This window comes from Xenopus laevis, chromosome 2S, assembly GCF_017654675.1.
Source record: "Xenopus laevis strain J_2021 chromosome 2S, Xenopus_laevis_v10.1, whole genome shotgun sequence".
Taxonomy (NCBI): domain Eukaryota; kingdom Metazoa; phylum Chordata; class Amphibia; order Anura; family Pipidae; genus Xenopus; species Xenopus laevis.
In genome coordinates, this window is record NC_054374.1 from 31490209 (window position 1) to 31502648 (window position 12440).

The 12440-nt window shown below is 40.7% G+C and overlaps 1 protein-coding gene across 1 annotated transcript in view; it reads right to left on the reverse strand.

Annotated features, from left to right (window-relative positions):
• Positions 1-8726: 8726 nt before the first annotated feature.
• baz1b.S (bromodomain adjacent to zinc finger domain 1B S homeolog) overlaps positions 8727-12440 on the reverse strand; it is a 36014-nt gene continuing 32300 nt past the window's right edge. The window contains exons 18-19 of the mRNA XM_018249053.2: positions 11796-11899; positions 8727-10177 (exon numbers count right to left, since the gene is read on the reverse strand). Of these exons, the coding sequence (XP_018104542.1) occupies positions 9841-10177; positions 11796-11899 (441 nt within the window). The 3' untranslated portion in view covers positions 8727-9840. The remainder of the gene's footprint in view (positions 10178-11795; positions 11900-12440) is intronic.

Below are 12440 nucleotides of genomic sequence, written 5' to 3' on the forward strand. Positions count from 1 at the left end.
AATAGTTAATGCTATATCAATACCAAGTAAACTCAAACCATAAATTGCAAGACCGAAATAATTAATGATAATAATAATTCATAAAAAAGGTGCTGGCTAGTAACTTAGGTGCTAGTGCAAATAAATAAAGTGAGATCAATCAGTCCGAGGACTGATGATAAAAATAATTGATTATTCCTGAATCCAAAGGGTATATTAACCCACCAATAGATTCAAATAACACCCCTTAATAAATTCATTCATTCATTAATTGATATATAAAGTGCAATTAATCAAATAGATTGGCAAATTGATATTGCAATTAAATTTGCCAATCTATTTGATTAATTGCACTTTATATATCAATTAATGAATGCATTTATTTATTAAGTGGTGTTATTGGAATCTATTGGTGGGTTAATATACCCTTTGGATTCAGGAATAATCGATTATTTTTATCATCAGTCTTTGGACTGATTGATCTCACTTTATTTATTTGCACTAGCACTTTACCTAAGTTACTAGCCAGCACCTTTTTTACGAATTATTATAATCATTAATTATTTCGGTCTTGCAATTTATGGTTTGAGTTTACTTGGTATTGATATAGCATTAACTATTTGGTGGGGTTTCTTTTTCTTAAAAAATATCGAGTCCAGATTAATACATTACCTCTACAATATAAGTAATATTCATTGAAGGAACCAGCACTTGTGCAAAAACAGTAATTGCTGGTGTTTGGTGCCACTGATATAGTGTAATTGGAACTATATAGGGTCTCTACCTTTCCCTTTTTTTTTGGAAACCAGACAGAGGCAGGGGATGATGTTTATGGTTGCGGATGTTAAAGGGCATTGTGGGGTTATAATATGATTGGCCAGGATTGGTGTATTTCAGATGTCCCAGCAGCACAGTTGTGTCTGGGTTTTGGAGTTCAGAAAGAAAAAGACAACCCAAGTGAAAATATCACAGGTGGCAAACCATCATTTTCAACACAGGAGCAAAACAAGTATTTATACCCATTGCCATTTTTTGATGTCATTAAATCATAGTTCAACGTGAAAGCTCGAAGTTAAAAAAAAAAAAAAAATTAGCAATTTTTTTGTACTTTGACTATCAAATAGGCCAAAATTCGATTTGAATTTGAAAAAAAAAAATTAAACTATTCGAATATCAAAATGTATCATGTACTGTCTCTTTAAAACTTCAACCATTCGCCATCTAAAACCTGGCGAATTGCTGTTTTAGTCTATGGGGGACCTCCTCAGAGTCATTTGGTGGACTCTGAAAAATCAAAGTTTTTGGGGGCAAATACTACGATTCGAATTTGATCAAATGCGCTCAAACTTCGATTCCAAAGATTCGAATGCAGCCTATTCACCCGAAGTTAAAAACTTTTTTTAAAATAAATTTCGATTGGTCTTTTTTTTTTATTCATATTTCGAAGTTATGGGAGTTCAAAAAAAACTCCCTTTACTTTGAAATTCAACCCTTGATAAATCTGCCCCTAAAACATGAGACCTAATTAAAAATAAACTAGCTCCCTGCTAGTGGCAGAAAAACACTTTCTCGAGAAATGTAATAAAAGGTAATAAAATGTAATAAAAGGTGCAATGTAATAAAAGGTGTATAGAAAACCACTGCAACCAAACAGCTGTTTGCTTCCAAACAGGTGACCAGTAGCAAACTTTGCATTATCCTCTTGGAGTGACAGCCTTCCTAAGGGTAAGGCCTAAGGACCAGAGATGACCCCAATCACAAAACCCTGCCTTGGGGGAACTTCTTGTTAATGTATGCAGCTACTACTGAACCCAGTCTTTCTGCCCAGGCTCATTATATGTGGGGAAGTGGTATCTCCCTTACAGACTGCCACATTAGAATGTAAATTGCCGGCGGGGTGGCACTCTGAGCGCTTTGTTTTCCGAAGTCGCCCAACGTTTCCTTGTGAGGCAACTTCGGAAAATGAAGCACTCCGAGTGCCATTCCGCCGGCGATTGACATTCTAGCTGGCGGGAAGGCAGTTCGGGGAGAAGAAGTGGAGATTTGTTGCCGCGCGACTAATCTCCCCAAATCTGACCCTGTGTCTTTGCCCTTAGGTCAAAGACCTAATCCTGTCACTTTACTAACAATTATCTAAGAAATGTGGCACAGTCCTTGTTTCCCTCATCAGCCATTCTAGGATGTTTGAGGCAGCTGATAAATATAGTGTCATTCGTTATGCTGGACAAGGATGTATTCACACATTCCTATCCTGCCTAAAATAGGGAAACATTTTCAAAGAGTAGTTAATGGGATTTTCACTACAGGTATGGGATCCGTTATATGGAAATCCATTATCCATAATTTTTAAAAATGATTTCCTTTTTCTCTTTAATAATACAGTAGCTTGTACTTGATCCCAACGAAGATTTAATTAATCCTTATTTGAGGCAAAACCAGCCTGTTGGGTTTATTTAACGCTTGAAGTGGTTTTCTAGCAGACTTTAGGTATGAAGATCCAAATTACAGAAAGATCAGTTATATGGAAAACCCCAGGTCCCGAGCATTCTGGATAACAGGTCCCATCCCTGTACGATAAACACCCTCCTGTCAGTGCAGACGTTGTGGGATTTGTCATCCTTCACCTCTGGAGGCAGGACAGAATAAAAGATGTTGACTTCTGGCTAGTGATGGGTGAATTTATTCGCAAATTTTTTGGCGAAGCGAAATGCCCCAAATTCGCCCATCACTACTCCTGGCTCCTCCTCCTGTATATATGGTCACCTTTTCTTCCCAGTTTTTTGCCCTGCCTCGGAGGTAAAGGACAGCACATCAAAGAAATGTATTTATTTTTATTTTTTTTCCTTCCTACAGACATCAACCACATTATACCAAACAACAGCAGAGCTGTTAATTGGGTAACACTACAGCAAGCTGACTACTTGACTGTAAAGGGCCATAGATGACACACAGAGCTCTCATAGGCCACAACCTGAAGGGCAGAGCTACCCGCTTATATCATCCAGGTTGTAGAAGAGCCCCAGGATCTGGTAAGTTTATCTGGGCTCGGAGTTTTACCCTCATGAGGAGGTGCCCCATACAGGAAATACCTCTACCAGGGAACCGGTAACTAAAGGGCACATCACTTTTACTGGTGCTAATAATACAAGACGGCATGGTTAATAAAGGGAGAAACAAGAACTCCTTTCATCACACTGGTCTGTAAAGCAGACTAATGGGTAAAGAGATCGGCACATAGGTACAGTGTGACACGCTCAACCCAAATGACCGTGTAGTAGATCATATAGCCACATAACCGGTCATTACGGACGGTTGCTAGGCAACGGACCACACAGGAGAATCGCGCCAAGCTTTCGCGCCCTTTTTCCTTCACAGTCGCTCTGACGTCACGGAACTGCGCATAATCATCAGAGAACAGGAGACTGAGCAACTAACCGCAGCATTTTCCTCCACACGATCCCGACAAGCACTGATCAGGTGATATTAACCTTATACAGAGGAGAATTTCCTCACATTTAACAATAAGGGCCATAACCGTGCAGAACTTTATAAAATTTCAGACCAACTCCAGACTGTGAGTAAACACAATGGAGAAAACAGACTCTCTATCAGACTTGAGAGCAGATATTCTAGTAAAGAAGGCAAAAAAACCTAATAAATTACCCAAATGCAAAACTTGCAAACATTCCTTAAGGAAGTTGGAAAGGTATTACTGCTCTGACTGTAAGCCCAATACAAAGACATCGGAGACACAAGGGCCACCCATACTGTCCCCACAACCTATGCCTTCATTAACAGCAGAAGGACCTACCTCAGCACTCAGCGCTGAGGAGGTCTTCTCCAGGACCATTGCTTTTTGCACCAACACCACCACCAACCTCTCCACAGTCAGATGCAGCGAGGCTGCCACATATACACCCAAACCGTCACCAAGCCACCCTACCCAACCATCATCTCAATTTGGGGAATTTTTACAGTGGATTAGGAGTACGGTCCAACCACCTCCTTCCACAACTACAGCAGCTACTTCAAGGGTTGGGCAAAACCAAACAAAGATGCGTAGAGCGCCCATTAATCTGGATTCCTCTTCTGAATCAGAGGAAGGGTTGGCATCAGAATCTGAAGAAGAGCAAGCTCATCTTCCAGGGAGAGATACCTCAGATCATAGACAGTCTACCACAGATTCAGACGAGGAACACACAGTAACTTCTAACCCGGAGATATCCAAAAGATTACTCAGGGAAATGATGCAAACACTAGAGATTAAAGATGACAGTAGCTCTGTCAAAAGTTGACAAACTATTGGGTGTTCAGAAGAAATCCAAACTGACCTTCCCGATATTTAATTCCATCACTCAGGCCACTGAATCAGAATGGAACCAACCTGAGAGGTTCTTTAAAACCTACCCCGTGCCTGAGGACCGTCAAAAAAATGGGACAAGCCTCTCAGAGTGGACTCAGCAGTAGCCGGCTTATCCAGACATGAAGCATTACCAGCCAAGGAAGCGGCGTTTAAGGACCAGTTAGACCGTCGCATGGAATATATCCTAAAAAGATCTTATGTCCGGGCGGCAGCAATACTACGTGCAGCAGCAGTGTCTGCAGGGTTAGCACGCACAGCCAGACATTGGGCACAAGAGTTGGGTCGGCACCCACCTTCATCACAGCAGGAATTACAGGCTGAAGTAGACTGACCACGTCTTTCACCTTCCTCGCCGAGTCGGCCATGGAAATTACCAAACTAGCGGCCAAAGCAACAACAAATGTGGTGGTCACAAGACGAACATTATGGCTCAAACATTGATCGGGTGATACAGTGTCTAAATTGAGACTTCTATATCTCCGTTTCATGAGCGAATCCATTTTTGGACCGGACCTCAAACAGATTATAGCAGAGGTAACAGGGGGTAAGAGTACCTTTCTAGCCACAGGAAAGAAACAAGAGGTTTGACACACCAAACAATATTCCAACAGAAAGTTGTTCAACCCAGACCAGACCATTTCGTACGAACTTCAGGGCACCCACGACGGATCAAACAAACGAACACCTTGGCAACAACAGAACCGCACCAATGAGTCGAGTTGTGAGAAGGGAATTCTGTACCTTTGTTGAATTATTTTTAGTACCCAAACCTACCACCCAGACGGTTCCGCACATCATCAACTACCGCCCAGAAGCAAAGAGCAGAAGTAGTACAGGAAGTACCACCAACCCAAAGGTACACAGGCTTTTATTCCAATCTTTTTTTAGTAAGAAAGAAGGAGGGCACCTTCAGACCCGTGCTCAATTTAAAACCATTGAACCCCATGGTCACCACTCAAAAATTCAAAATTGAGTCCGTTCGGTCGGTCATAGCGACCATGGAACCCAACGACTTCATGACATCCATCGGCCTGCAGGATGCATACCTACACATACAGATTCACCCCAAATCTCGCCGTAGGCAAACGTCACTACCAATTTATGGGCTTACCCTTTGAACTTTGTACTTTTGGTTTTTACCAAAATCCTAACCCGAATTATAGCCTACCTCAGGGCTTAGGGAAAGATTCTACCTTATCTAGACCACCTACTGATTACCGCACAATCAGTAGATCAAGTAGCCAAGGACACCAATACATGTCTGCAAGTACTGACTCAACGCGGTTGGTTGATAAATTATCGCAAGAGCACACTACAACAAAGCCAAACCATCAGGTTTCAACTCTCAGAGACAGAGTTTCTACCACAGGACAAGATAGAGCTAATACAGACAATTCAGGAGTTCCGGGCCTCCCGGTCAGTGTCCGCAGAAGACTGTCTTCAACTGCTAGGACTTATGGTATCGGCCCTAGAGACAATACCATTCTCCAGATTTCACATTCGACCACTTCAGAACCGTTTTCTAGAGCAGTGGAACAAGAATCAAAAGGACCTACAACTCATATCGCACTCAACAAGTCAGAGCCTATTGTGGTGGACGAATCCACACAACCTCAACTCAGGCAGAAGCTGGGACCCGACCCAATGGGAGGTGGTAACCACGGATGCCAGTCTCAGAGGATGGGGAGCAGTCTATCGCAACCATACACTACATCACAGATGGGAACCAGGAGAGAGAAACTACCCATCAACTTCTTGGAACTCAGAGCGGTTGCTCTGGCACTAGAGGTCTGGTTGACACTCCTACATATACGTATATCAACAACCAGGGAGGCACTCGCAGCAAAATAGCCATGTGACAAGAATACTGATATGGGCAGAGCAGAGAGTAATAAACCTGTCAGCGGTTTTCATTCCAGGAGTGCAGAACTGGGAGGAAGATTTCCTCAGCAGAACGACAATCGACCAAGGGGAGTGGTCCTTAAACGAAGAGGTGTTCCATCAGTTGGTACACAAGTGGGGCACTCCAGAGATCGACATGTTAGCATCAAAACACAATACCAAACTTCCAATCTACTGTGCCAGAACAAGAGATCCAGGAGCAACGTACCTAGACACTTTGGTCATTCCCTGGGACTTCAGGATGGTATATGCATTCCCACCTCTAGCAATTCTAGTTATTCAATTCAATTAATCAGGAAGATAATACAGAGCAAGGCCACAACGATACGAATAGCACCCGACTGGCCAAACCGAGTATGGTTCACAGACTTAGTACAGCTGTCTATATCCAGGCCCTGGCAATTACCTCTCCGACTAGACTTGCTCACTCAGGGACCTCTCAAACACCCCAACTTACCACTCCTTCGTTTGACGGCATGGCTATTGAGGCCTGGGTGGTGGACCAGACAGGGGTACTTACAGAACGCAATAAACATCCCATTACAGGCAAGCAAAAAGTCCACTTCGAAATTATATCACAAATTGTGGAGACGATTTTTAACATGGTGTAAGCAACAAGGTCTTCACTGGGAGGATAACTCCCCGTACACAGTAATTGAATTTCTCACAGATGGCAAAAGCTTATCATTAGATACACTAAAAACACAAGTTTCAGCCTTGACGACCTTAATCACATAAGGTAGGCAGACAAAACAGAGATACAACAGTTAAAGGCACAACCAGAGCACGCCTTCCAATAAAGCAACCTCTACTAACTTGGGACTTGCCAGTAGTACTCATTGTTCTACAAAGGCCTCCTTTCGAACCATTAGAATCTTGCGAACTTAAGTGGCTATTACTTAAGGTCATATTTTTGGTAGCCATTACAAAAGAGTTTCTGCACTTTCCTGTAAGGAACCATGGACCAACAGGTCAACAGGTTTGTTAAATATCGCAATATACATTTTCGCATAAATCATTATTTAAGTAATATTTTCCATGAAACAGAATGCCAACTGCTTTTATGGATGTGGATCATAATGGGTTTCACAATTTACACAGTCAGCACCCTCACCTCCAACGGTTCCCAGCCTCAATCCGTTCATCAATTCAAATTCAAGGCTTGAGAAAAGACCGTGAAAGGTCTGAAACGTTGCCGGGTGTTTGGGGTCAGAGCCTATGTCCCAATAAAGGCATTTTAAGACAACAAATCAATGATTGGTGCCGTCTATTACTGCAATTTGTGGATCATAATGGGACAACATCACTAAAGGTAGATCTTACATTAATAAAGTATTGGCCCTCCTGATTTAACTCATCATTGACACAGTAAACTTGAAGAATAAGTTGCTTTAACACATTTGTGATTTTTATATTTTACATTTACTTTTTTTAAAAAAAATAAAATGCAAAATGGGGGTTTTACTTAAACTGTGGTTACTGCCTACGACTGCAATAAACACACCCTTAAACAATAGGTGTTCAGACAGAACGTATTACACAAAGAATTGACTCACAAATACAGAACATAATAATACTGCTTTTTTAGACAGGCATGAAAATCCCTGCTTAGTTCCCCTTTAGGGTAAGGGCACATTCGGGAAGATTAGTCGCCCTGGCGACTAATCTCCTTCAGGGCGAGAATATCCCCGAACTGCCTTCCCACCGAGGAAACTTCAGGCAACTTCTGAAATCTAATCTGAGATGTCAATCAAATATTACCTGCCCTGCCTCAATGCCTGAGGCATAGAGGCAGAGCAGTCAATTACTTTCACTTTCCATTCAACACTTCCTAGATGTCACTGCCCTCCTCACATTACTCCTCCCTCCTAATACTCTAGAATAGTGTATGGGAATTAGGCCCCCCATTCGGGTGAATACACAAGATTTTGAGATGATACACAACTTGTCTTAATAACATTGTCCACAAAATGGCTACTGACTGTGTGCTATGATAGTGTAACTCCAAGACTGAAGAAAACACATTTTAAATAATAAATGTAGTATAAGTATATTATATTCTGCTCAACCAACATCATCGAAAATACCTTGGAATTATTTCGTAGGGTGACAGGTCCCCTTTAACAGCTTCAGCAACTGTCAGCTCACCTCACTCTTACTGGCCATTTTGATTGCACTTTAGTGGTTCCTAGGCACTTTATCTCATGCATGGTTCAAGCTGAAAAACCACATTTTCCGTAACTCAGTATAAATGTGATGCTGTACAGATCACAAAGTTTAATTTTACTAGGCATAATTATATAATTTTATATATATATATATATATATATATATATATATATATATATATATATATATATATATATATATATATATATATATATATATATATATATAAATAAATTTGCTTAAAACAGATATAAAAATAAGCAGAATTACTAGAAAAAAACCTAAACAATGAAAATTGTATACTCCAGACAGATTTACACATGTTCCTTCAGTTTTAATATTAATAAAGGCAAAAACACTTGTTTTCATATAAACTGTACTGTACATGTGCCAAATCCAGACAAAGGCTCCCTTTATACAAGATCACAAGCAGACATTGAATATCTAGAAAAAAGGGGAAAAAAGGTAAGTACAAAAAAAATACACAAAAAAAGTGACTCTCCTGTTTGACGGTTGGATACCTGTGTCGGCAGAGGAAGAATATTCAATAACCCATCCAATGGGAGAGGAGAATGTAGCAAAATCCAAATTGCTAAAACAGTCTTTTCCGTATTTGTCTGTGCTGGTAGCAGTTACACATGGGAGGCAGGCCAGAATGGGGAGCTGGTGATTCTTTTAAAATTTTATGATACATTATTTTATTCAGCCTTAGGATGCCTCCCAATGATTGCCTGGGGAACGTCTACGAGAAGGAGATGGGTGTTAATCTATAAATACAAAGGGTAAATAGAGGATCTAATCACAGAAGTCAGACGTAAAACAGCCACTTGTTTGACAGAAGACCCTTAACGGAGTTATCAGCAACATAGTCCGAGAAAGATCATAAAAATCTGAAGGCTGATTAAAATAATTATTTAACGGAGAAATCCACGTACATAATTTCTAGCAATATGCCCGACGGTTCCCTAGCAATAAAGAAACACTTGTCCTTTAAATCACCCTTCCACTGAACAAAGCAGTATGTGCAGCACTGGCAATATGCAAGCAGACACTGAATGGTAGGTCTCATAGAAAACTTAAAAAGCCAAAATGAAGCAGCAATATTATGATAGATATGATCATTCATAAACCACATTCTCTTAAGCAAGAGGGGTTCCATGACAAAACCAGATAGCGGCAGTTTTAGTTGGTGGGCGATAGAAATCTAATTTGGGAATAAGACGATATAAACGGATTTAGCTGTGGCACGTCTGACTTCCGCACATTTTGTATTTATCTTCTCTCCGATGCAACAAACATGTCAAGGTATTTATGGTATCATTCATCGGGAAAACACGAGGTTCTGCCACCCCAACTCTCCATTTCTACATCTTCTTCAATTCTTCCATGAGCTCTGCCCCAAACCCTCTCCCTTGTTTATAAGTTTTTCATTTCTTCTGTTTGCGCCCCCGGCCGGGATTGGCTGTCTCGGGCTCTGGCTCGGGAGACTGGTGCTTACGATGTCTTCTCTGATAAGTGTGTGCAGGCAGGTGTTTGCCAAGTAGGTCTCGAGCGCATTGCTCCGTCTTTTCCAAGCAGGACAACTGGGAACTTCCAGCCTCATAATACAGCTCTGTGTTTCCAAATACCAGTTTAAGATCATTAAGGAACTCCTGCACTGTCTGGTAACTGCCACATGAACATTTGCTCTGCATGGTCTGGAAGTCCATTGGGGTTGTCACCACTTTCGTGTAGTCTTCTATCTCATCAGCATTGAAGGGCTCCCTAAAATTAAAACAGAGTCGGTTACGTTTGAAACCTCATTTTTTAAGTCTTCTTAATTTAAGAAACCTGTGTGGTTGCCACCCAACGGGATTTGCAGACCTGGCACGTGGGATTAGCTCCCATGTAGATTAGTAGAACAAGAGGTAGACGGGGGATCTCCCAAGCCACGAGTGAAATTCAACACTAAAAACAATTGACAGGTTATCCTTCATGAGACTAATCTCCTAGACCAGGGGTCCCCAAACTTTTTTAGCTGTGAGCCACCATCAAATGTAAATAAATGTTGGAGAGCAACATAAGCATGCAGAGAGTTCCCAATAAAGGGCTGTGATTGGCTATTGGTATCCTTTATGCGGACTGGCAGCCTACAGGAGGTTCTGTTTGGTAGTACACCTGGTTTTTAAAGGAAAAGCTATACCCCAGAACAATGTAGGTCTCTATAAAAAGATATTGCATAAAACAACTCATATATAAAACCCATGCCATTGGGTAATCATAAATAGAAAATTGCCATTTTAAAAAAATAAGGGCCGCCCCCTGGGATCGTAGGATTCACTGTACTCACAAACATACAAACAAACCATACATGTTAGGTCACATGAGCCAATTAACAGACAGAGTTGTGTCTTTTGCTTCCACACTTCTTCCTGTTACAGTTAAGAGTTGTAGTATTTCTGGTCAGGTGATCTCTGAGGCAGCACACAGACCATCACAAAATGGTGGTTCAAGGCAAGAAATGTAAAAGGGCAATATTTACTTAAATATATAGACCAGTTTGGTAACATTCTTTAATATGCCACTTAATTTGATATAAATATTTCTTAAATATTCATTTTGGGGGTATAGTTTTCCTTTAAGCAAGTAAAATTTGCCTCCAAGCCTGGAATTCAAAGATAAGCACCAGCTTTGAGGTCACTGAGAGCAACATCCATGGGGTCGGAGAGCAACATGTTGCTCTCGAGCCACTGGTTGGGGTTTACTTTCCTAGACTATGACATATACGATCACCTGACGCGTTTCATGCCTCGTTCGGCACCTCATCAGAGGTAGAGTCAGCAAGTGCTCAATGCCTTATATACTGATACTAATTAAAAACATCAATTCATTACAATCTACATAATACAAATCAAGTATGTCACAGGTCCATATTTACTACAGAAATGTAGGTAGAATATCGGATTTTCAAACAATATGCTTCAAGTGATTATACACAGTTAAAAGAAGCAAGATACTTCCCAATCATTATTTAACCCCTGGGGGAAATTAGTTTTTAATGGGAATATGGGATATCTGCCCAATTCTTGCCCAGATATCGGTTGGCTAGACCCATCCGAGGGCCTCTTACACGGGATGATAGTTAAACAGTTTAAAAATGTTTTTCCACTATGTGAATGTACTAAAGTTTAGATCTTGTTTTATTGTGATTATCCTTTAATTGGCCCTACTGTGTATGTATTCCGTAACGGTCATATGAAATTAAATGTAGAAAGAAGCAATCTCTATAGACCACGGTTTAACACGTTGCTGCGATCTAACGAATATGATCGTCACCTGTGGAAAACAATTTCATTTACAGTCTATGGCAAGAAGTATTTGGTTTCCATATACAGAAACATACCTGAAAGGCCAGCTGAATCTGTACTTTATGAGTTTTGCCAAAATCTCTTCACACTTCTGAAACTCCTGGTTCTGGCGGCGGGAGGTGGGTTTGCTTTGACGCACCTGAAAAAACAAGTTGATAGAAAATAAAACCAGCCTTTCCCACAAGTCCATGTAAATGCATTATATAGTGAATAAAGTACCCCCTATTGTAAAATAGAAGGATATTAGAAGTCACCAAGGAGTTTCAGGAGGGTCATGGAACTCCAAGTAACTTCTAATATCCATATATTTTGCAACAAGGGGTACTTTATTTATTATAATAAATGACAAAAATGACATCACTACTCACCGTTTCTAACGGATGACATCACTAGTCACCATTTCAAGATATTCATGGCTTGTGTGTATTATAGACAACATTTTTTACCAGCAACAATTTCTTGAACAAGCATAACACCAAGGTCAGTTTATGTATGTGATACATGTACACTGGGGGTTCATTTATAGGGGTTCAACTTAGTGGACTTTTGTCCTTTTTCAACACAAATTAACTATGTAGCAATGCAAAAATGCTGGTCCAAGGCAGTTCTAAAACAGTTATAAAATAGAATGTATAGGCCTTCAGGAAATTGGTTATCTGCTTTTTTTCCCAGTTGCACTC